Raw genomic sequence first — 27,214 nt, forward strand, 5'->3', positions numbered from 1 at the left:
TTATATCTTATTATTTTCTTCATTATTTCATACTTTCCCATTATCCTTGTTCTTTTCTTTTTCAGAATTAGTTTCTTTTGCTAATGGAAAAAAACACTTTTTAGATGAAAGGTATACCAAAATAGCTTAAGTTAGGGACTTAGAGCTGATTCTCCAGGATTCTCAAACTATTTATCACTGTAAAAGAGGTCCACTAAAAAGGCTTGGAATATAATGGTGGGCAACTTTCATTTATCGAAAGAACTTTAAAAGTAATAAGATTAGATGTGAATTCTCTCATGTTCTGCAGTTTTTTGTTATGTTTATCATAAAATAAGTTTTAAAAACTTTATTATAATTTATCACAGAAACTGTAAACACTCAGGATTTTCTAGAAAATTTGTCATTTATCTTATCAAAAGGTATATAGAAAAAGGCATATTTTTAGTTCTACATAAAATGTAGATTGGGCTTTCAAAATAATCAACTTTAGGATGTTTCTAGTAATCCATGCCTGTGCAATTTTTAAGTAATGCTTTCTGAGAAACACTGAATACAAATTGACCTTTTAAATAATCCACATATAATTTAGAATAGCTAATGCTTTTATATATGGTTTGTCCTTTTCCTGAACTCTAAAAGCTTCTTTAAGATTTTCATGTATATATATATGTGTAATTATATATATGTAAATATATAAATACATATATTTATATATTTATAAATATATGTGTATATATATGTAATTTATCTTGGTGAAAAATCTTCCTTCAGAAAACAATTTCCTAACTTTAACTATATTTACATTTATCTTTCTGATTTGGACAAGGTGTAAAGAAATAAATTGTTTTTTGAAAAGTATGTTCAATTCTTAGTGTTATAGTTATTTATTGAAATAATTGTTTCCCAAAGAACATTAAGTTATGTTCTACTTTAATGAAAATGACGTATCATTAAATCATGAGAATTTTACCTTTTTTGGACTTTTAGTTTTATACTTTTATTTTTTTACTTTTTAATTAATGTCTAATTTATAGAGATTTGAAGTGCTCAGTCCAAGGAGTGTTGCCAACTGCATCTACTTGTGTTACCATAAGTAAAAATTAGATAGACAATATCCCACGGCCTCCCTTGCCTTGAACAAACTCCCCACCCAAAGTGAACGATAATTGTCACCACTGACTACTTTGTGCCTCCTTTTGGACTTTATAAAAATAAAATAAACTCTTGTATCTTTTCACTGCTCAAATATATTTTTGATATTTATCAATATTATTACATGTATTAAAAGTACATTCTGTTGTATGACTTTATCATGATTATTTTCAATCAATTAATTATTAGCAAATACCTGTATTATCTCCAGGTTCAAACTCTTATGAACAAGACTACTATGAACCTTCTTGTATAAATCATTTCATAGACTTGTGTTTTCATTTCTCTTTATAATATCGAGGAAACAATTTCTGGGCCATAGGATAGGTTGGTGTGTGTGTGTGTGTGTGTGTGTGTGTGTGTGATGCTGGAGATTGAGCCCAGGGACATTCTACCTCCGAGGTATACCCCCAGCATGATTTTTTATTCTTCATTTTGAAACAGGGTCTCACTAAGTTGAGGAGGGCCTCACCAAGTAGTGAGGCTGGCCATGAACCTGGATCCTCCTATCTCAGCCTCCCAAGTACTGAGATTACAAGCATGCGCCACCACACCTGACTCTGCTTTTTATTATTGATTTATAAGAATTTTTTGTGGTAATATGGGGATTGGACTCAGGAGCATTCTTTCTCTGACCTACACCTCCAGCCCTATTTTTAATTATTTACTTTGAAACAGGGTCTCACCAAATTGCAGAGGGTCTCACTAAGTAGCTGAGGCTGGCTGTGAACCTGAAATCCTCTTGTCTCAGCCTCCCAAGTACTGGGATTACAAGCATGCGCCACTGAGTTGCGGAGGGCCTCACTAAGTAGTAGCTGAGACTGTCTGCGAACCACGATCCTCCCATCTCTGCCTCCCAAATGCTGGCATTACAAGCATATGCTACCACGCCCAGCTAGATTTAGATCTAACAATTTTGCATAAACAATTTTACTTTAGTTCAAAATCTAACAATTTAGATTTAAATATTTAAGTACAAACATATATGTGTGTACTTATATATATGTATATATATATATATTTATTTATTTATTTATTTATTTATTTATTTATTTATGGCTTTCTGATCCTTTATTGATTTGTTTTATTATTGGTGCATTTTAGTTATACATCTTAATGGGGTACAAGATAATAGAGGCATACATGCACACATCACTCATTTAGCCCTTCTCCAATTTCCATCCAATTCCCTCCTCCTCGTGCCTCATGTTTGGCTTAGTAATTGATTTTGATATGTTTGTGAATGTGCATCATGTACATTAGGGGATTTCCCTCTCCCCCCCTCAACCCCCTCAGTTAGGTTGCCTTATTTGCTTATATATGGGTTCTCCTTCCTCATTTAGAGTTCCTCCTATGACTCATTTTCTCCCTAGCTTCCATATATAAGGGAAAGCATTTGTGACTGACTACTCTCACTTAGCATAATGTTCTCCAGCTCCATTAATTTCCCTGTGCATAATTTTAACAATTGGTAAGTTTATTTTGAATGCTTTAGACACTAAAGAATTTATTGATACCTTGTGTGTCATCTCTCTGTGAAATTAACAATTATAATGGAGAAAGGTAGGTACTTTAAAACTGTATTGTCTTACTTGGAAGATGAATTTTTATTTTATCTTATTTTATTTTTTATTGGTACACTGTATTCATACATCATAGTAGGATACATACTTTTGTAGACATACATGCACACTTTTCCCAGTCAGGCCCCACCCAATCCCCACCCCATTCTCTCCCTATCCATCCCTCCCATGCTTGGCTTAGTAGTTGACATCTAGTATTATGGCAATTTATCTAAAATTAAAAATGATAATCTCACATAACAGTTTCATTTGTCTGATACCAAGCTTTTGATGACTTAAAGATAACATTTCAATATTTCTTTTTGCTTTCTTTCTTACCAGATAATATTTTTTTCTATTTTTAGGTGAAACTATCATATATTTATATATTTATTTTTCAGAAAAAAAAATCTATCCTAATATGGAATATGGACTCTAGGTACCCACAACGATCTTGAAAAAGAACAAAGCTAGAAGATATATATTTTATGATTTCAAACCATATAAAGCTACAATAATTAAAACAGTGTAGTACTATTCTAAAGGCAGATATATAAACCATTGGAGTTAAATAAAAGCCTAGAGCTAAATTCTTCCCTATATTGTCAAGTTATTTTTGACAAGGTTTCCACAAACATTTGGTGGTGGAAATATTAATCTTTTAACTAAATATTGTTAAAAATAATAATTACATGGAAAAGAATAAAATTGGACCCTTACCTAATCCCATATACAAATATTAACTCAAAATAGATAATAGACCTAAATATAAATCTTAAGACTATAAACTTTTAGGAGAAAATCTGGGTCATTAAACCTCACAACATTGAAATTGGCAGTGATTTCTTGGTTATGATTTCAATGGCACAGGCAACAGAGGAGTATACAAACTCCCTAAAAACTAAAAAAATATATATATATATATTGTATATCCAAAGACAATGTAAACAGAGTTAACAGTTACTAATAGAATGGGATAAAATATTTCCAATTGCTATATCTGAAAGTATATTAATATTCCAACTAGAAATCCTAAAAATTAACAACAATAAAGGCAAACAATACCCTTTAGAGATAGGTAAAAGACTAACATAAATAATGAATCTCCACAGATAACCAATCTTAGTTGTCTGTTGGATGGAAAATCTTGTTTCTCTAGTTCTGATGTGTGTTATCTATTTCTTCTTTGTAGTTAATCTCTTTGAGTATTTTCTCTAGTGCTGGTTTTGAAGACATAAATTTCTTCAGTTTCTGTTTGTCATGGAAGCTTCTTATTTCTCCATCTAATTTGATAGAAAGTTTTGCTGGGTAGGAAATTTTTGGCTGGAAGTTGTTTTCTTTCAGAATTGGGAATATGTTACTCCAAGCCCTTCTGGCTCTCATAACTTGGTTTGGGAAGTCTGGAGTGATTCTAATTGGTTTGCCTCTGAATGTCAGTTGGCCCTTTGTTTTTGTTGCCTTTAAGATTCTCTGCTTGGCTTCCACATTGGTCATTTTGACAATTATATGGCGTGGGGATCCTCTTCTCGGATCCTGTCTAAAGGGAGTTCTATAAGTTTCCTGGATCTGTGTATCAACCTCTTGCTCTATGTTTGGAAAATTTTCTGCTATTACTTCCTTGAAGAGATTGTTGATCCCTTTGGTTTCACTTTCTTTTCCCTCCTCTATTTCAATTATTCTTAGGTTAGCTCTCTTAAAATGGGCCCATATTTCTTCAATATCAGATTCCTGCTGTCGGATATTTTTTTCTAGATTAGAAACTATGAGTTCATTTTTGGATTGCTCATCTTCTAAGAGCGAGATTCTGTTCTCCATGTGTTCTAATCGGTTGTTTGTGCTTTGAATTGAGGCCTTTACTTCATTAATTGCATCCTTTATCTCTTTTTGGCTCTCTCTGAGTTCTTTTCGAAGCACCTCTATTATTTCTACAGTTATTTTCCTGATTTGATCTTCTAGAAATCTCTGATTTTCTGTTTTATCGGGTTCTGATGTTGTGGGGTTGTGGGCATTAATTGCTCCAGTATTATTCCTCTTTCCCATGATTTCGGATGTTTGTGCCTTTTCTGGGTTCTTCCCTTGGGTCACTATGACTTCCCTTAAGGTGTTCTGGATCTCGAGTCAGTAGTATCTCAGACCCCACTACTCCTTTACTGGGTTTTATCACAGAGTCTCCGACCCAGAGAGTCGATAGAGGCTGCTTTAGACTGTGTGTGTGGGGGGGTGCCAGGTTGCACGTTCTCTTATGGTGTGATATATCTTCCACCGCCACTCCCGCACTGGGTCAAGTCCCAGGGAGTACGGTACTGGGATTTCTCCTCTGTGGCCCGCAATTTGACTCACTGTTCTTGAGTACGCAGATGTAGCTGTACTGGCCTCGCTGAATTCTCTGCTGCTGCCGCCGGTGGCAATATGGCGCCACTGCTACGCCCTCGGCTGTGGGGCTGGCATTTTTCTTCTTGGTTTTGATTTCCACTCTGAATCCCTGCAGCGTGTGCTGAGCTCGGCCACTGGGAGCTTTAGATGCTCTCTGCGCGGAGAAATCCCGCCTAGCTGTTCCGCAGTGGCCTACCTCGGCTTGCTGTAGCTGTCCCGTGAATTCGCCGGTGCCGCCGGCAGTATGGTGCTGCTGCCGCGTCTGCCGCGTCCTCGGGCGCGAGGCCGGTGTATCTCCTCTGTGGATCTGTTCTCAGTCCGCTTTCTCTCTGGAGCCTGGTGATTTTTTGTTTCACTGGTGATGGTGTTTTCTGGCTATGAAAGGCGCTGATTTTGTGGTAATGGAGATTTGTTGTTAGCGGGGCTCTTAAGCCCCGCTTTTCTCGGTCGCCATCTTCCCGGAAGTCTCCGGAAGATGAATATTTTAAGTGTTGGGTGATTTGTTTTTTCAGTGCACCAAAATGTGAAGCAGTGGCATATGTTTATGTCAATATGGTAATGCTTAAAGACCAATATTGTGGTCATGTGAAACTATTCCCTACTGATGTGAGGTCCCATGTTTGTTATTTAAATTATTATTTGAAATAATTTACCAAGCACTGACTGTTGAGAATATATACAGTCACGTGTTGCAATCACTATGATGGCATTATTGCCCAGATTGAATATAATTCTTTAAAAATGCTTATGCATCACACTCCTATTTTAGAGGTGAGTAGTAAATATTGGCATTTAAAAGAATCTGAAAAATTATGCATTTAAAACTCTGTTCAACTTGTTTAACTCAATGCTTCTCCAACTTATTTAACCATGAAATCATTTTCTTTCTGTGCAATAATACTTATTTAATACCTATAGGATATTTTCATGACATATTCTTTAAAAAGAGCTAATTTTGTGTAACATTTCAACTTGGCAAGATGTCATCAGGACAATAATTATCATTTACCCTATTATCTACCCAATGCCAGGGAATGCTGGGGAAGGCAGATTCCATTATCCAAACTTAAGAAAAATGGATTCTTTTATTTTTTTCTTGTAAGATATATAAACTTCTAGTATTCGTGTACATTTTGACCATTATCTTTTTTTATTTTTCACTATGATCCTGTTTTACTTTCTTGGAATGGTTTAACATTCAACATATTATAGTAGAAATTGACACAACCAAGAAAAAACAAATTTGTGAACATACTATATCAACAGATTTCTAAGTTTTCTTGGTTCCCTGACCAAAAGATATGATATAAATGTTTGTACTAGAAGAGTAACAACATTTTCTTAGTACTGAATTTTAAAAAATAATTAATGTGGAGTTTTATATCAAATTAATATAATAGTGACTATTTTATACTAAAGGCAAAAAAACAGCTTCATACAGCCATTTCTCATTAACTGACATAAAAGCTGAGAGTATAATATCAAAATGCAGTTCTGGAAAAGCTGTTTTATGAGCGACTTTGATAATATGGTCCACGTTATGGAGACTTCTTGTGGTTTAACTTCCTCTAAGGAAAGGACTCAGCCATTCTAGCAAAGGGAATGAATGGCTCCTCCTTCATCAGCGGTTCCTAAACACCTGCCTGAACACATTAGAATCACTCTGTTGAGCTAATAACATTAAAATTCCTGAGCCCAAACCCCAGCTCTGCAAGTCTGGGCTGGGACCCAAGGAAAGCTTCCTTTTAAAAACCCACTTAGATGATTCTGATGTGTGACCATGTTTGGAAGCAATTCATAGATAATTTTCCCTGAAAGTCATATTTGTCAGTGGCCTTTATATGACCTGGCTATTGGAGAGGGTTATAAAATTTGAGTTTATATTCCTTCTTTTTGACCTAGGTTGAAAATATTGTGCAACAAAATTCTTTCAGTTTTTTTATTGGTGCATTGTAATTACACATCATACTGTGATACAGAGTGTTATGAACATAACTCTTGGAGCACTCCTCTGCAGGTCTCCTCCGCCTCCCTCCCCTTCCCTGTATATGTCTGAGATTGGAATTGGTAATTTAATATACATACGTAGCATTATTTTAACTGTTAGCATTCTTTACATCTCTATCTCCTTTCCTTCCTTCCAAAAATCCCCTCCATCACTCCATTGGAGTCTCTACTATTCTATATGATGCTGCTCTTGTTTCTCAATTTCTATTTAGCTTCCATGTATAAGAGAAACCATACAACCATTCATTTTCTGAAACTGGCTTAACAGTATTCTCAAATTCCACCCAATTTTCCTGCAAATGAAAAAAATTCGTTCTTCTTTATGGCTGAGTAAGATTTCATTATGTGTATATATTATAGTTTTATAAAGAGCATAAGAGTTTCTATCATATTATAAGTTCTCAATAAATGTTGTTATTTTCATTGTTACTGTCACTAAAGAACAGCCTGACTCGCCTTTACGTTGTGATCAGAGCACTTGGCATGGTTCTTAGCACAAAGCAGGTGTCTGTAAGTTCATCGACTATGCCCAGCCTTCTGTAATAACTCATACAGATGTTGTGACCATCAGGATTTCCCAGCAAGACTTTGGAACATGCTCTTTCATGTCTTGCTTCCAAAGTAGACATCTCTTGAACTTATTCCCAGTACTTGGGCTGTTGCTATTAAACAGTCTTTTATGCCATATAAGGGCTTGTGTTCTTAGAAAATGCTGGCAAAGGATTAATGAGCATTCTTACCCTTGAAGTCTTTTGGAGTTCTGTACATTCTGAGTTGAGCTTGAAAAACTAAAAATTTAGAGAGAGAGAGAAGGCGGCAGACAGTTTGAAGTGAGAAAAATGGTCATGGAATGGAGATGATAGTGACAAGATGATGTTCAGGAATGTAGACTGCGCTTACCTGACTGGGAAAACGGGCTCTGTTAGGAATTAAGAGGAAAGATCCATAAATGTGGGAAATGTGGTGATGAAATATTCGTCAAGCCCTTTTGTAGACTCTGAATTAGAGAAAATGAAATTTGAGGAAGACACTCAAACAGATCTTTTCACTTTTTGTGTAGGGTGGAACCCAGGGCCATTCTACCTACAAGCTACACCTCTAGCTCTGGTTTTTTTTTTTTTTTTTTTTTTTTACTTTGAAACAGGTTCTCACTAAGTTGTGGAGGGTCTCACTAAGTTGCTGAGGGCTGTCCTTGAACCTGTGATCCTCTTGTCTTAGCCTTCCAAGTACTGGGATTACAAGCATGTGCCACCGCACCCAGCTCTCACATAGTTCTTTGAAGAGAGAAAAACAAATGAATGTATAGATGATATTTTGGCCATTGGCGAAAGCGTGAATCCAGAGTGGAATGGAGGTTGTCAGTGGCAGTGATTTAATTGACTATTGTGCAGAATTTAGGAGATGTTTTAAAGTTTTAAGGATTATTGAGTACAGACTTTTGATCTACTCAGACTCAGTTGTGAGAGAAGTTCTAGGTAAATGCAGATTGAATACCTGATAGATATTAGGAGATAAGATCTGAAGCCAGATGATAGCAGTCCTATCAGCTCTAGAGAAATTGCAGAGGCCTTTGTCAGTGAGGGGTAAGGAGCCCCCTTTTGCCAGATGATCTTCCCAACTGTCATATTTTTTCTCAGTATTTTCCTAAATGTTAGTTCATCAGTTTGGATGAAGGGGATTAAAGAATAATTTACAATATTTATTTGCTTTTGAATTTCTAAATACAAAGCCTATAAGGCAAAGAAGCAATTATATTCAAATATTTTAGGTAATGCCATGGAAATACCAAATTGATTTGGTTTCATTCTTTTATCAGACTTTAGGTAAAAGAGACATTATGACATTATTGACAAAATAAGTCAGTATTAATTCACAATAAAAATGAGCTACCAGGTGTGATGGTGCATGCTTGTAATCCCAGTACTTGTGAGGCTGAGACAGGATTGAGGTTAGTGGCCAGCCTCAGCTACTTGGTGAGGCCCTCCAAAACTTAGTGAAAGCTTGTTTCAAAATAAAGAATAAAAAGAAGAGCTGAGGGTGTAGCTTGGAGGTAGAACACCTCTGGGTTTCCATCCCCAGTACAGAAAATTAAAAAATGAATAGTGCATATTCTAATGTGATATTTTAATATTTATATGCAAATAATAGTCCATGTACAACACATGCTCATATTTGACTGAATCAATTTACTCTTTGGCTTTCTAAGCAGGTGAATCCATTGCAAGAGTAGTTACCATTAATTGAAAGTAATGCCTGAAATATTTCATTAATGCTTTTCCAAGTTTCATCCTCCCATTTTATTTTCTCAATTTAAAATCCACTTAAATTCCACCAAGGAGCCATTACAGACCTTTCAGTAGGTATTTGCTTAGTTATCTGGCTCCCAAATGAGAGAAGAGAATGAACACTGTGGAGAAAGGCATCTGTAGATATGCAGAACTGTCCTAAAATCGTTAATCAAAGACCTATGGGTTTATATTGCAAGTATAAAAGCTGAAAATTTACAGTTGTAAAGCAGATCCAGCAATTATCTTTAAAATGCCATTCATCCAAACTTCTACTATTAAATTTCATTTTTTTTTATCCTGAACATTTGGACTGCAGGCAGCCATTTTCTGACAACTATCTACTCTGGCACAGTGTTAAAATGGGGCAAGAGAATGGGAAGTAATGGTTAGGTAGGGCTTACAACTCGAAATACACGGTTGTAATTGTGTGGCTCTTGCTTAGGAATACCAGAGGGATTCCAGATAATGGAGGGGAAACCTCAGCAAAGCTAGAATGGAAGGGTAGAAGAGAAAGAAGGCTGAGGTTGATTAATGGAGGGGCTACACTCAAATATGTGTTAAAGTATGAATGTAGCATGGTCAACCTGGACACTCACTGTTGGGAGGGGGAAGGGGAACCAGGTGAGGGGGGAAGCACCAAACACTGTGTGAATGTATGCCATTTTCAATATGATCCACATAAATAAATAAAAAAGACTATAAAATCTCAAATTTACTTTCCCAAATATGCAGATTAGCCATTTTGTTTGTGATTCTTATCAGCAAAACTTCTAAATCAGTATGTTTCATCTCATCCCAAAAAGCAATATTGTGATATTATAATAGATTGCTTTAAAATAAGGGCACATTTTAATATAGGCTATGACAACCATAGAATAAAAACATCTATCTTATGCCATTCATTGTTTTAAAAACTATCCTGCAGTAGGCCAGGCGTGGTGGCGCACGCTTGTAATCCCCGCACTTGGGAGGCAGAGACAGGAGGATCGCGCAGGTTCGAAGCCAGCCTTGCACGCTGGCTTAGGAGACCCTGTTTCCAAATAAAAATGTAAAAATAGGTCTGGGAGTATAGCCCGGAGGGAGAAGGGCTTCCAGGAACCCCAGTACCACCAAAAAAAAAACCTATCCTGCACTAAAAGAAATACTATAAAACAAAAAATATTTCAGTTGCAATGAAATCAGTTGTTCTCTCAAAACAAAATAGTTCATAGGTATTATGAGATGTTGGAATCACAAACTGTGCTTCTAAGAAGGAGTTGTGTTATTTCACAAACTTACATTACCAGTTTTTAACCCATAGAACAGCAAACACAGTGTATAACACGTGACCGGATTACCTGACTGAAGACATGTGAGAATCATAGTTCCAGGCCCACTATAGGCACTCAGAAAATTTTCTGATATTATATTATTATTATTATTAGTATTAGTATTAGTATTAGTATTATTAGTATTATTTTATGGTACTGGGGATGGAACCCAGGGGCATTCTATCTCAGAGCTGCACCCCCAGCCCTATTTTTTTATTATTTATTTGGAAACAGGGCCTCACTATGAGTAGCTGAGGCTGTCTGCAAACCACAATCCTCCTGTCTCAGCCTCCCATTGTTGTTTATATCCAAATAAATGAACATTTATTGAATTTCATCTTATTTTTCTGAATTGCTTTTTCGAGTAAGGCGATTTTTTTATTATCTTCTTTTCTCTGAGAGTGTTAATATTTCTCTTCAATTTGATGTTATTGTAGTGAAAAGAGTCCCTCTTATCTCACTCTCAAGGCAGTGATTCCACACCGAGCCTGGCTTGGGACCAAACCAGCAGTTTAGACCAGTGGTTTTAAGTGAGGCTTAGCTGTGAGGGGTGCTAGACCCTTTACTAATGGAAATGGAAGTACTAAAGGCTATAAACAATTTCAACTTTAAGATAAGATAACTTATATTAGGGCCAGGCATGGTGGTGCACACCTGTAATCCCAGTAATTGGGAGACTGAGACAGGAGGATTGTAGGTTCAAGACCAGCCTTACCAATTTAGTGAGACCCTCACCAACTTAATGAAACCATGTTTCAAATTAAAAATATATATATTAAAAAGAGCTGAAGTATAGATAAGTGGTAGAATGCCCTCCTTCCACACACAACAGATAGCCCATGTTCTTTTCAGAATTATTTCTATAATATTATCATTCTCACATTTAGCCCAGCATGCTCTCTTTGGTGGAAAATAAATTGATGGGTTTTTGATTTGTGCAACTGGAGTCCATGGTGATATGTTCCACACAGAAGCACCATCTGTCCTCGTTCCAGAAGAACAAACCAGGCTGAATCCGCTGAGACAGATCATGTTTCCTCCCTGGCTAGAAAAAAAATTCCCTCTAAATCCCAAAGGCTGAGCTTTCTATGTATGTTTTAGATGTGTTTGCTTAAATAGTTCAGAGAAGCCTGGCACATCTGCCCCACTCAGGCCTGCCCGGGCACAGCAGGCGCTCAAGTAAAGTAAGTGCTGTTTCTTACTCACATGCATCACACAGAAGAGGAACCTGCAGACGTGTTGCCTCCAAGACGTGCCAACCCTACTCAGTACTTCAAAGATAACTGGGTGGATGATCTTTGTGAGGAGAGAGCTCCCTCAAGCATTCCACCCCCAGGCCTCTGGCACAGGTGGGGGTGGGAAACTTTGAGCAGAAGTTTCTGTGTCTAGGGAACTAAGTCAGAAATATGAGGAGACATGGGGATATGATTTTCACCTCCAAAACCTTTTCAAACTGGATCTGATCAAAATTATCCCCCAAGAATCTTTTTGGGAGAAAATGGAGATGGCAATTATGGTCTAATTGACAGGCGAAATTTGGGGACATTATCCCCGACCTGTTTACTTCATGTCCCACCTGTCCACGCATCAGCAAGCGTGTTCCCGCTAGGCCCTTTTCTCTTTCCTTAAGGGAAATTTCCCTTAAGAAATTTTTTATCAATTTCCCTTAAGAGATTTTTATCAATTTTCCCTACCCCTCACTCACTTCCTCTTGCCCCCCCTTCCCTTGCCTTCCCTCTCCTCCACATTTAACCCCCCCCCTTCCTGGCTAATTTCACCATTCTTACTTAGAATGGTCCCCATAAGTATATAAAAGGACTTCCCTCCACCATTTCCCATTTTCTCAGTTCAGCTTTCCACATTTGCATCCACTGCCTACATTCTGTCTTTACTTTCTGATCTCTCTTTTCCTTCTGAGCCCACTGTGATTCCGCCAGCACTCCAGCTCTGTCAACTCTTGGAGAGTTCAACACGTGTAAGCCTCAATCTGTTTGATGCCTTCCTGTTCTGCACTGTCACTTGCTGTACTGGAAGTTTCTTACTTCTTAATAGATAGTTTCCTCCCCACCTTTGGAATGAACAGAGGTTTTCCCATGTGGGCTGAATGATAGGTAATCTGTGATGCTTTAGAATTCTCTAGAGTTGTGTTTTCCAGTCTACTAGAGAATGTATGACCAGTGGGAAATGTATGTAGGTTGGCAAGTAGAAGAGGGGCTATGTATGTAGGAGATGATATCAGGTACAAATCCATCAGTAAGTGTAGTATTTCAAGAATTAGTAAAAGGATGCTGGACATGGTGGCCCATGCCCGTAATCCCAGTACTTGGGAGGTGGAAACAGGAGGATTGCAGTTCTAAGGCCAGTGTCAGCAACTTAACAAGAACCGCAGAAGCTTACTGAGACCCTGATTATTCAAAATAAGAATTTTAAAAGGGGTTTGGGAGTATAGCTCAGGGGTATTTCCTTAAAGTTGTTAACCTGTTTCACTTGTCTTCTGTGCCTTTTTAAAATAAAAATTACTCTGTTGTAGCTTCTGAGGGTCCCCTGAATGCTCACTGGAGGTATAACAGGCCCTGATTGTGATGAGTACATATGACTTTTCAAAATACTAACATTCAACATTCCCCTTCTGGTGTGGACTTTCCACCTCTCCATCTTCATATTATGGGTAATAGTCATCATACTCATTTGTTCACCTTTGTCCACTGTTAAATTGACATAAATGTGCAATTCTTTCTACATGAAAGAGTTTGAAAGAGTTTTAAAAATAATAATTTTTAGCTTTTCCTCTTTTAGAATTTGTGAGTAGAAATGAGTTCATTTTTTTTTTTTTTTTTTGCAAGTCTGGGGATGGGACTCAGGGGCATTTGACCTCTGAGCTACAACCCCTGCCCTATTTTTTATTCTTTTTTTGGAAACCGGGTCTCACTGAGTTGCAAAGGGCCTCACTAAGTAGCTGAGGCTGTCCGCAAACCGTGATCCTCGGGTCTCAGCCTCCCGAATGCTGGGATTACAAGTGTGCGCCACCATGCCCGGCTTAGAAATGAGTTCATTTTTGAAGCCTTTCTTTGAAAAGTGTATCTGAAGAGATTTTTATCAATTGTACTCTAGCTTATAAATGAATCCTTATCTTTTTAGTTTTCTTGATTCTTTTTCTTATATAAACTCTTTCCTAAGTAGCAGATACGCCATCTTGCTTTCACCTTCTATAGCATTCCAGTATCCCCTTTGGCGGTAAGGTTGTTACATTTCTAGTTTAGTCAAGTTTATACATACTTCTATCATCCTTCAGAAGTTATATTTGAAAATCATGGTCTTTTGATACTAGAATAATATTTTTAAAACACTCAGCAATGCAAGATTACTCACATATTATCAACAATAAAACTACATCATGAAACCAGTGATACTGAAATATATCTGAAGGTACTTGGTGAATCGAGTAGACAAAAGTTCGTTCTCTGGAGCAGCGCTTATTTCAAGCAGCGGGGCCATAAATTTTGTAAATAGTAGAGTGACCACTTAAGGGGCACTTGGAATTACATGTGTGTGAGGAGGGGAATCATAGGAATAAGTAGAATAATAGGGTAGCAATCCTCAAAAACTGACATTGAGAAAAGACTTGAAGGAAGTAAGAGCTTCTGGGTAGGCCTTCCAGATGGAAGGGAAGTCTGAACAAAACCCCTCGGGCAAAGGGGGGTCACTTCAAGAGTTCTGGGAGAACATCCTGATATGCAGGAACTAGGGATAAAAAGGGTCATGGGAGGTACTATAGACGAGGAAGAAGAAATTCTATGGTGAGAATTCAAGTAAACAATCTTGGTTAGAATGGGGGACCCATAATAGGGGAGATGAGAAATGGTCAGATTCTCCATATATTTTCAAGAATATAATCATCCTGGTATATTATGTTAAGAGTATGAGAGAAAGAGAAGATTTATGTCTGAGATTCGGGGCTGAACAGTTGGAGCAATATATTTTCAATCACTTAAGGTGGAGATGGCTGTGGAAGAACCAGTTTGAAGTAATAAGGCAAATATCCCACTTTGGAGATGTTGATCTTGAGAGATCTCTGAGATATCTAGGTGTTTGTTGGATATCTGTCGTCCCTGAACCCAAGAAGACAGGATCAGGAACTTTGTTTATGTTTTGGGTGATGTCCTGTTGAAGATGGCTTGGAGCACTGAATAGAAGTCTAGAAGGAAAGCTGACCATCCACACAAACCCTGAAGTCTCTTCTGATTGTTTCCTCTGTTTCTATGTACTTTTAATCTGTGGCCAGCAAATTAGAAGACTGTGTATTTGAAAAAGTCTTTATTTTTTCAATTTTATTTTAACTGTTCTTAAATTTTAATAGGACAAATGTAGTCCAGGACAGTAACACTTGGGAAATGGGAACAGACAGACATACTCGTCCCAAGCATGACTTGGATGTGATTGTAGTCTCCACTGATAATGGGAAAATTAAAAAACCATGAGACTGATCATAGAAATGTAAACAGCCATCGTCTGCTATTCTACTGTTCAGCAGCTTAGTGCACAGAAACTACTTTCCTGACATTAGGTATAAAACATTAAGCAATTTAAAGTTCACATAGTGGTGTTTCCCTCCTCTCCCCCTGTGGAAGCAGGGTAGGGGATAGTGATTGCAGGCACCAAAATGGAAAGTCAAATGAGAGAAAGTAATTATGTAAATTGTGTTTCTTGAAGGCATTTAGAATTTTTGATTCACATACTCTAAGTATCTGGAAGCACATTTAGTTCCTGTTTGGAGAGATGAAAGCCGTGCCATATAGCCTCATCTGCAGGCTCGTGGCAGCGTGAGCTTCTCCCGTGTGTATGTGCAGGGAAGAGTAGAAATGGCTGAGTGGGCAGTTGGCAGCCATTCATCGCATTGATTGCAGTCATTCATAAAACCCAGCAGTGCGGAGGGCGGAGTCAGGAGGAGCATTCCCCTGAGGAGGGTGCAGAATGTCTTATTTGCATAAATCTTCAGTGATGCTTGAGTGATGAGAGAATGCTCACAGGCAGTTAGGAGACAGTAAGACCAGGTCTGATGAATCTCTGGGTAATTAATGGTTTTGCAAACAATAAGAGGTCAAACCCTATGAACTCCAGGGCACTGGATCTGTGGTGATTCCAGGAAGTCTGCAGTATAGCAGCATTTGCATTCTCCTAATATCTGGCTGAAGGAGTGAGTCATGTATGTCTACAGACCCTTAAGAACGGCAGCATGCTGAAATATCATTGTCCTGTTTCTCAATACATAAGGGGTCTGTATTTATTATAACTAATCTAATGCATGGGAGATAATAGAAACTTCTAGGATTCAACCATTTCCCTATATTAGGACTGCCAGAATGTTAAGGTTTTATCCTTCTAAACTGTAACAATTCAGTTGTAATTTTTATATGCTTTTATTGGTACATGGTAGTCTCACATCATAATGTAGTGCTAATTATAATTTTAAAGAAATGTTAATACTCACTGGCCAAAAAATTATACTCACAAAAAAATCTTGTGAGTATATTTTAATGTGCCTTTTTCTCAGCATAGAGTAGGTTTCTTTCTTTCTTTCTTTCTTGAAGTTAGAATAAATTTCAGTTATAAAGAAGTCAGATGAGAAAAATCTGAGAGTATTTCTTATCATAGGGTGGGGGCTTTGGAAAATCCAAATTTGTTGAAAAATTAGCCATCTGAAACAAATATTACTCTCAATCAAGAATACTAAATATATATCCTATGGTCTGGCTATATGTTAGTATGAAAAATGTGATCTCCTGTTTTTTAATAAAAATATTTTAATCAATTACAAATATATTGTTGTGGAAGAGTAAGTGTCCATTTTCACTATTAAATAAAACTTTAAATTTGAGAAATTGAGATATTTTTTGTCAGAAAGATTCTATATTTTGTGATAAAAGAAGTAATATGTCAATGATTGTAATTTTAAGTCAAAGCCACTAGGTACTTGAGATTAGAGAAGAGTTTTCTTACAAAGACATGGCCTTTTAGTTGGAAAAAAAAAGTATTTGGCTTAGAAACCTACCCACACTGCTGGATAATACTTTACATTTCTTAGAAAATAGTCACTTCAAAGCATACTGCAGAAAAACTCTAGGTGGTAGGTTTCTTTTATTTCAAAACTTTCTAGGGAGAAGGAAGGAACCAAGATTTCTCACAGATATAATTCTTCAATTTTCTTCCAAGTTGGTAATATTTCAGATATGTTCACAATATTATAGATATGGTCTAATGTAGATTAAACATGCTGCATATTAAGATTTTCCAGGACATTATACACCATGTAAGTTAGGTTAAACTTCCAGGGCCAAGAAATTCTAATTTATCACTTCTAACAGTTACCATCTTAAATGTTCGCTTGAGCTGATACGTGGTTGGCCTTCTCCCATGAGCACTCACATAAGGCTTTGTGGCCCTCTAGACTGATCCATTGAAAGTTTAGTATAAGCTCTTGAGAAACACATTTTTTTTTTTTTTTTACTTTCACCCCAGGAGGAAGATGTGTTGAGGCTTTGAAATGGCACCGTTTTATTTTCTTGTCACGTTACATATTGATTTCTAAGTCTTCCTTGACCTTGTTTGGAATGAGCAATGTGTGTGTGCACGTTTCTGTGCGTTGTGTCTACGTTTCCCCGTATCATTTCTTTCAGAAGTGGAGAATTTTGCCATGCAGCTTTTAGCTCTGGGAAACAGTTTGTCCACCACTGCCTCACCAGTGATCTGCTTCTGGAATAATGTGATTGGTCTTAAATACGGGCAATGTGGTCAAGTCTCCAAAATGCCTCCATGAGCGTTCTTAAAAATCAGACTCATGTTTGGGGTCTTGGGGTCCGAAGGGGAATTTCCATTTAGAAAATTTAAGATGCAGGGTCTCAGTTTTACAATCAAAGCTTCCTTACAACTCAAAACTGTGTTTATTATACATCTTTTACAAAGAAAGAATATCTAAGTCAACCAAGTACAGCCTCAGATGAAGGTGTTTCCTGATTTCAGTGACTTTTCTAATGCTCCCTCAGCCTTGTTCACATGAGAGTGAGACTATCAACGCCTGCTGCACTTTGTGCTGTGATAGTGTTCGCCCTCTGCATAAGTCCTATTTATGATGAAGACTTAAGGAACAGAGACCATTTGTCATTTATTCACATTTTAGAGATATCTTCCTTATACACACACACACACACACACACACACACACACACTCTTTATATATGAATATTTCCCTCCATCTCTTCATCTTCCTTATTGTGAAGGGCTTTTTGAATATGGCTAATATCTCAAAACCTCTCATATCTCTTTATAAATGAACAGAAAGACCTGTGTGGTGACTGATGACATGAAACAAGAGTCCACATTTTTTAGTAAAACAGCCAAAGCCACTGAAAATCCTGCTCAATTTTTAACATATCAACACAACAGCTGTTCCTATTTTTAAGCTTTCAGATGTCTTCATACCGTGAGCCCAAAGCTTTCAATAGCTTTTCTGCTATGGGAAAAGCTGCTGACAATCATTTTATTGATGCTAAAAGGAAAGTCAAATACAGAGGCCAGCACCGATTTTATTTGGGCATAACTAAGCTTTGGAAACCCGAGTCAAACATTTCTAACTTTACAGGGCCCCAAGGTTAATATTGAAGGGGCTCGCAAACACATGCCCTTAGATTGTGTTTTCAGTACCATGTTTAATTTTTAGATGTCTTCTACCCTTTTTATAATTAATAGTGCATTGTGCTGTCTATCATGCGCCCCAGGTGTGTTGTCAGGGACATGGCGAAGCCTGCAGCCTGCAAAACACCAAGAAATGCTGAAAACCAGCCCCACCAACCTCCACCGTAAGTATAGCATTGGTTTTATTAACTGCAAATGTCTCTTACCCAGATCACTGGTTACAGATTTAGTAATTCACGTTGCATGTGGGAGTAGCTACTCTGGCTTCTCTGGTGTATGTATAATAAAAAGGCTACGATTGAAATAGATGAAATTATCTGGAAACATGAGCTCTGGATTAAGTGTCTTTGTTAAGTGGTGTTTCTAATACCATATTGCAGAGATCAAACAAATTAGAGGGCTCTAGAGAAGCAGCAATTTTGTTTTGTTCTTTGGTTGTGCCAGGTATATGAACTGGAGCATAAAACTTTAGGGAAGTAAGGAGGCAAGGCCCAGGTAGGATGCTGAGTGGAGACTGGAGTGTGTACATAGGGAAACACACAGGTACCGAGGGTCATGCCGAGTTGCCCACGCTTGCATTAAACCTGCATTCCTCTGTGTCAGCTTCCCAATTACTGAGAGTACCAATGGGTGCCACCACACCTAGACCATCTGACTTCATTTCTGCTATTGCCTTCTTAGATGGAGGTACTGATGATTATTAAGGATCTAACTAAAGGGGAGAATAGGAACAAAGAAGAAGATAGATTCTCGAACTCTTGAGTTTTGTCCATGGATTTTAATGAGATAAGAAATGTAAAGAATTTTACAATTCTGCAGACTTGTGTGATCTATTCAGCCTTCTTAAAGAGAATTGTGCTCCTGGTAAGAAGAGATGAAATTGCCTTCATATGCTTTAGCGGCAGCAGTCCCCTTGGCGTGAGCATTACAGCCTAGTAGTTACCACTGTGGAGACGCCTCCTTCCAAGGCCGTAGCAAAAGCCTTTGAAGAAATCTATCTTCAGAATGCTCTTCTACAGATTTCTTCAGCTATCCTACAGTTTTTGAAGTAAAACCAAAATTAAGTGGTAATGTAGAAAAAAGTCTCCGAAGAGAAAATTGAATTTTTGGAACTGTTTTGCTATGGCAACATTTTATAAGCAAAAAGCAAAATTAAATAAAATTAAATTTAATTTTTCTTACCAGGAACATAACTCTCTTCAGAGAATTGAGTATATCATGCTACTCTGCACAGTTTTAAATAAAGCTCTTTACATTTATCTCCTCAAAAGCTACATTTGAAACTGAATGTACTTATTTGATTTCCTCTCTACTCCCTTCTTTCCTCTTTAGTCATTGATATGCTTATACTTTTAAAGGGGTTCTTTTTTTGTCTTTTTTGTTGTTTTTGTTTGTTTGTTTTAGAACCAGGGATTGAACCCAGAGCGCTGCACCTGCAAAGCAAGCGCTTTGCCACTGAGCTATATCCCGGCCTGATATGCTTATATTTTGTATATTATATACAGTAATTATTAATTGAAAGGTATTTATGTTTTAGGACATAACATTTTATTCTTTTCATTTTTGTGCTATTCTGAACTTAATTCATTGTTTTTATTGGTGCATGATATTTATACAGAATCATGGGTTTCATTGTGGCATTTTGTACATACATAAAAATATAATTTGATCAGTTCACTCCCCAATATATCCATCACTCTCTCCCCATATCACATTCCTCTATCCTAATCTTCTCCCTTCTTCTTTCATCGTACCTATTTTTTTGTTGTTTTCACTAATTTCCACATAGGAGAGAACACATAAGATACTTTTCTCTCTTCCTGCAATGATTTAATTTTGTTTTTTATGACTGAATAAAATCCCTATGTATAACACCTTTTGTTTTTCCATTCATCTGTTGATTGATATCTGATTTCATGATGTAGCTATTATGAATTGTGCTTTGATAAACATAGGTAAATATCTGTCTCTAAAATATGCCAAGATTAATTCTTTGGGATACATAATGAGTAGTAGTATAGCTGGACAATATGGCAGTTTTTTTTATCTTATTGAGGAAACTCCATGCTGATTTCCATAGTGGTTGTACCAGTTTACATCTCCATTAACAGTTTCTAAGAGTCCCTTTTTCCCTGTGTCCTCTCACCAGCATTGATTATTTGTATTCTTGATGATTGTCATTTTAACTAGAAATGGAATTTAATAGTGTTTTGATGTCATTTCCCTCATAGCTAAAGATGTTGAACATTTCATTTAATTGTTGGCCATATGTACCTCTTTATTTCAGAAATGTCTCTTCAGTTCATTTGCCCATTCATTAATTGCATTACTTGGGATTAGTTGTTTGTTTAGTGTAAGGTTTTTAGTTCTTTATATATTCTCTGAGAAGTGTAGTTGGCAAAAGTTTTCTCCTTTTCTGCAGGTTGTCTCTTCACTGTTGTTTCCTTTGCTGTGCAGAAACTTTCTATAATGCCTATATTGGTACATTGTAATTATACATCATACTGAGGTACAGAGTGATAGAAACATACATGCACATAGCACTTGGTGAGTTTCTGCCTGGACCTTAGCCCACTCCTTCTGCTTCCCCATACATGTCATTGAGATTGGTGTTGATAATTTTGTATATGGAATAGCATTATTTAAAGTGTTACCTTCATTACCTCTCTGTCCCCCTCCTCCCTTCCCTACAGCCCCTCAATCTCTGAGGTATCTCTTGTTGTTCAACTTTTCTCTAGCTTCCACACAGGAGAAGAAACATTCAACTATTTAATTTCTGAGACTGGATAATCCCACTTAGCAAAATGCTCTCCAGTTCCATCTATTTTCCTTCAAATAACATTTTGTTGTTCTTATTGCTGAGTAAAATTCCACTGTGAATACATACTACAGTTTTGTAATCCATTCATCTGTTGATGGACATCTAGGCCGCTTCCATAATTTGGCTATTGTGAACTGTGTTGCAATAAACATGAATATGTGTATGTTACTATAATGTTCTGACTTCAAATTTCTTTTTCAAAGAAATTTGGAAAGATGCCCAGAAGTGGCATAGCTGGGTCATATGATGATTCATTCCTAGTCTTCTGAGGAACCTCCACACTGCCACCCATAGCAACTATACTACTTTGTAGTCCCACCAGTAGTATATCTGGGTTCCTATTTCCCCACATTCTCACCAGCACTTATTAACGCTTGTCTTTTTTTTTTTTTTTTGGCATTTCTGGGGATGGAACCCAGGGGCATTTGACCTCCAAGATACATCCCCTGCCCTATTTTTTATTCTTTATTTTGAAGCCAGGTCTCACTGAGTTGCAGAGTGCCTCACTGAGTAGTTGAGGCTGTCCGCAAACCGCAATCCTCTAGGTCTCAGCCTCCCAAATGCTGAGATTACAAGCATGCGCCACCACGCCTGGCTACATTTGTATTCTTGATGATTGCCATTCTACCTGGAGTTTGATGGAATCTCAGTGTAGTTTTGATTTGCATTATCCTGATTGTTAACTTTTTTCTATATATTTATTAATCATTTGTATTTCTTCTTTTGAGATATATCTATTTCAGTTGTTCATTTTTTATTATTTGTTTTTTTAATGTCATCTCCTTTAATGATTTTTGATCTTTATATCTGAACTATATGGATTATATTTAAGAAGTCTTTTTGTACTTATATATTGAAGGGTTTCTTCTATTATTTTTTCTAACAGTTGCAAGTTTCTGGTCTTGTACTCAGAACCTTGGTTCATTTTGAGTCACCCTGATACCAAACCCAGATAAAGACATTTAAAGGAAATAAAACTACAGATCAATATTGATGAGTACAGATGCACACATCTTCAAAAATATTAGTAAATCAAATTCAAGAACACATTAAAAAGATCATACATCATAATCACGTTGTTTACATCACAGGGATGTGAGGAAATATACCAATAAATATAATAGATACAGAAAAATCTTTCAATACAATTAAACACCCTTTCATTATAAAAAACACTGAAGAAACTAGGGATAGAAAATCTTACCTTAAATAATAAGGGTATGACCAATCCAAAGCCAATATCATACTGAATGGGGAAAAACCGAAAGCATTCTTCTTAAAATCAGGAAGCATGATGTATGTCTACATCACTACTCCTATTCAATATAGTACTTGAGATTTAACCAAGATAATTAAGCAAGAGACAAAATAAAGATACAAAACAATAAAGGAAGACTTCAACTTACCCCTATTTGCAAATGGTATGATCCGATACTTAGAAGACACTACATGCTCCACCAGAAAACTTCTGGAGCTTAAGCAATTTCAGAAAAGGATCATGATACAAAATTAGCAATAAAAATCAATTACTTTTCTATACACCAGTAACTAATTGAAAAAGTCGGGAGGTTGGGAGACTGAGACAGGAAGATTGCAGATGTAAGACTACAATGCACCAATAAAAAAATTTTCAGAAAATAAAAATAAAATAAGACTAGAGTGTAGCTCAGAGGTAGAATGCCCCTGGGTTCAATCCCCAGTACCACCCCCCCACCACCACCACACACACACACCACAAATAGTCAGAAAACAATTCCATTCACAATAGCTCAAAAAATATCTAGGAATTAACCTGACTAAGGAGGTGGAAAATCAAAATCTACAATGAAAATTATAGAACACTAAAGTAAGAAATTGAAAAGGAAACAAGGAGATGGAAAAACCTTCAATGTTCGTGGATAGTCAGAATTATTATAGTTAAAATGGAGGTGTTACCAAAGAAGCAATCCACATATTCAATACAATTCCCATTAAATTATTGATAATATTGTTTACAAAACTACAAAAATTATAAAACTCATATTGGAGAACAAACGATCAGGAATAACCAAAGCAATTCTGAGCAGAAAAGAGCAGTATTAGAGGCATCCCCATACTTACTTTCAAATTATACTTCAGAACCATAGTAGCAAAAACAACATAATACTGTCATCAAAACAGACATATAGATCAATGGAACAGAACAATAGACACAGATACAATGCTACATAGCTATACTCATTCAGTATCAAAATGGTGCCATAGACATATGCTGGGGAAAAGAAAAACCTCATTTTTAAAAATTTCACCAGTAAGATTTAGATCTTTTTTTTCCCCAATGTTTCTTTCTTTTAAAAACTTCCCACAGTAGTGGAACTATATTGTAATTTTGGATGTACCTAATAAAACTTTCCTGGTGGGTAAGAAGAAATAACCATGGGTTCTTTGAATTCTTTTTGATAGTCCCTTTGTGCACTCTATACTATGATTGAAATAGTATACTTCTCTATAGATGACTTGGAGACTTTACAGTTTGCATTTATTCCTCATTTCTATTCTCTATTGAGTGTCATTTGTGGACTGAGTTCTCCATATACACATAAATATCTGTATAGGTTGATACAAAAAAGGCAAAAATAAATTAGCCTTAGGAGAGCTGCAAAGATCTTGATTAAGCAGAATAATAGAGGATATGGACAGGGACACTTTGAGATTCATGTAAAAAGTAAAATGAGAAGTGCTTTTAAGGTGAATTTAATATGGATTGTAAGGAAAGAGTTTCAAGGAAAGAGTTAATGGCACGGATAAAAATAGATACTAACCAAAAAGTTGATCTAAGGTTGTGAACCAAATGTAGGGAAGGTGGTCAATGGTTAGTTCAGATTTTGACATAGTGATTTTGTGGTACCTGTAAGTTATATGAAGGGAAGATTCCACATGTTAGGTTAGGTCTATGAAGTTAAAGAACTTATTTAACTGGAGAAGTTGATGACCTTATCAAAAGGTACAAGACAGAAAAACACAAGGAGCCCTAGATAAAACCACCAGTTCTTAAGGAATGGGAAAAGTGTTCCCCACTATGGTTAAAAAAGCATCAGGACCAGAAGCCAAGGTATACAGGGACTCAAGGGGCATGACAGACAGTATCAAGTGCAGCAGAAAATTAAAAAATAACTGAAGGAATTAAAATGTGCTTTGGTTTTGGTCATGTAGAGGTCATTGATAGCATTTTCCATCATAGTTTTAACATACAAGAGTATAGAAATGTAGTATTTTAGTAGGCTTAAAAAGAAGGAAATGAGAAGTCAGGAATAAGAGATGGTGTATGTACATGAGTCTTTCAAAACTGTTTCCTGTGTAGAGAAAAAGAACAAGAGTATTGGGTAGATTAATGGGAAGAAAGGTGTCTGTGCTTACATTGCTTGGTGCACTCTATTATACAAGCAGAGTTTGATGAGTACATATCAGTATAATACATATCAGTATAATCATTTTGATAATCATGTATATAAACTATTCAGATAGTCCCTGAAAGTTATTATTAAAATGTCACTCAGTCATATTTTAAGCATGCTGCATTAGTTGTCATCAGTTAATCAAAGAAATAAATACATCAAAATATTACTGGAGTTCAACAAATTGAGTCTTATGCCTGCTAGACCTAGATATAAGATAAATAGATGATATGGAATTTTTGTTTAAAGGGCTTCTTCTGAAGTTGAAGGGAATAGACAATCATATAATGAAATCAATTATAATACCGCATGATAATGGCAACACTAGAAGTGTGTATAAATGAGAAAATGTTTTATTCTGTATGCTGTTGATTTGGTCAGGGAAGGATTTAAAGAGCCTACAGTAGTTAATACGACTTTTTAAGGATGGATTATTCAGCAGTTAGGCTAGTTTGGGATACAGTGTTCCAGAAGGAGAGAATAGTTGCCCTGAGACCCAAAACATCAAGTTGTGCTAGGGTCATTTAAGGATGTACTCATTGTTGGGGCCTGTGAGGATGGGTTGCAGTTTTCTCTAGTTTGGTCTCAAGGTCACCCTGGAGAGTGGCTATAAACTCTAGCACTGCCCTAATGGAGCTCTAGCGGAGGTGTTTTTGTATGCTTACCATGTGCCTTTAAGGGAGAATTTTTTATTCTGGTGGATGGCTCACTACCTAGGCTTCTAACCCGTGACCATTTTCCTTCTCACAGGAAAGTTGTTTATACTGGCAAATAGCCCCGTAGCTCTTGTCTGCTCTCCTTGGGCTTGACCTACCTTGATAGCCACTTACTAGGATATCTCTGACTGAGAGGAAAGTTGGCTTTGGTTGGATTAGTCAGGTGAGACTCAGAGGAGGCAAGACAACTACAAAACATGAAATCACAGAAGAAGTGTATTACTGACAGATCTCAGAGACAAGACAAGAGGGAGCATGCCTCCCAGTGTCACTGGAAAAAAGAGAGCCATGTGGTATGTGCAAGAGAAAGGACATGGAGTGGGCAGGGAGAGGACATGCGTGCTCACGAGCAGGAGGGAGGAAGAGAGACTGACTGACTCATGGGCCAACGCCTTTGTGGGGTCCAGGTTGTTACTCATGAAGGTTTTCCTTGGGAATTTCTGGTAGATCAATTAAAGCAAGCAGTCAAGAGCTCTGTAGAGTGTTACTGTGACTGGTGGTCACTGTCACCCAGCTGGCTGTCAGTGGGGCAAGTCAAGTAGACTGTAAGTAGTTTCCTTATATAACTCTTCTGCCATTCATGATTTGGGGTTATTGACAGCACTTTGATTTCTGATTACTAGAATGTAAACATCTAATGTGTGCACTTGTATGCATGTTCGTATTTGCTCTATGAACTGTCTCTTCACATAATGACTATTAGTGTGACCTCAGAACTGGGATTCCATGTAGTTAAAGAGCCAGGAAGAAACTATGTAAAAGACTTTGCCACTACAAATTCTCGTAATACTATTGAGGTTCCTTGGTTTGGGTTTCTATGATTAACTTTGGAAAAACTGATAGTATGGTTTGGTCATGGTGTTTATTTGTATTTATTTTGTAGTCATTTGCTTGTAGGTTATGTCATTTTTATTAATTTAACTTACAAAAAAATGACTTTAGGTTCCAGGTTAAATAAAATTATTTGATGCTAGGAGTTTTCTGTGCCTTTGTTTGTCTTCTCGGTATCCTCTTTCCATGCGGTGAGGATCCATTTCCTTGACTCGATCGTCTTGAGTACCCTCTACACTAAGGGTTTTCACCTGGGCATTTATGTTACACTTTTTTTCTTTTCTTCACAGGTTTAGTGAGTCAGCTTTGAATTGTCAGGGAGGCTGACATCCACATTTTTCTTTTAATAGGCATACTTTTTCAGATTTCAAGGGTATGGTGTTTTTCAGCAATAGCAACTTTTGAGCAGTCTTAATCATAACAGACTTTGGAGGACTAACATATATGGGTCGAGAATGAATTTATTCATGTAGATATGGTAGCATATATTTAACCTAATTTTAAAATAGTCAACCTTCAGCACTAAAAATATAACTCTGGGAAATATTCCCATAACAAGATAAGACATATATTTTTACATTTGGAAATATGATTTCTTGTTTAAATAGCATATCAAATATCACAGTGATATCTTATACCATTTAATAGATTAAAGAAAAGTTGTATGGTTGAAATTAGAAGTAGTTGGAAGAAGCTCTTGTCATGATGTCATCATGCCTTTAAGCTCTGCATACCAGACATGAGCTTCAGGCCCTGTGGCCTGATGCTTACAACTCCCAGTAGATGGCACAAATGCCAGGGATGACACCAAAGATGGATAACTCTCTGGCTGATTGTCACCAGAGCAGACATGCCCCATCACTAATACAATGGTTCTTTACAAAAGCCTGGGCCTGGAAAAGGCCTTGTAAATTATGAATCCACCTAATTTTGCCCGATTTTGGAGTTTTGTCTCTCTGCTTCTTCTGAGCCACGTGGTCTTCTCTGCTCCAGAAGTTAATCAGATTTTATAACTCAGTCTTTCCCAAATCCCCTTGATTTTTTCCTTC

The 27,214-nt window shown here is 36.9% G+C and overlaps 1 protein-coding gene across 3 annotated transcripts in view; it reads left to right on the forward strand.

Annotated features, from left to right (window-relative positions):
• The window catches only part of LOC308265773 (regulating synaptic membrane exocytosis protein 1-like), a gene marked incomplete at both ends in the record, with an annotated part of 215,733 nt that overhangs the window by 61,560 nt on the left and 126,959 nt on the right, over nucleotides 1–27,214 (forward strand). For 2 of the 3 annotated variants that reach the window (XM_080699679.1, XM_080699680.1), the window contains one exon: nucleotides 18,447–18,527. The exons of the other annotated variant lie outside the window; for it this stretch is intronic. In XM_080699679.1, coding sequence (XP_080555805.1) covers nucleotides 18,447–18,527 — 81 coding nt within the window. The remainder of the gene's footprint in view (nucleotides 1–18,446; nucleotides 18,528–27,214) is intronic. 3 annotated transcript variants of the gene reach the window in all.

This window comes from Muscardinus avellanarius (genome assembly GCF_963383645.1).
Source record: "Muscardinus avellanarius genome assembly, chromosome: 8".
NCBI lineage: Eukaryota > Metazoa > Chordata > Mammalia > Rodentia > Gliridae > Muscardinus > Muscardinus avellanarius.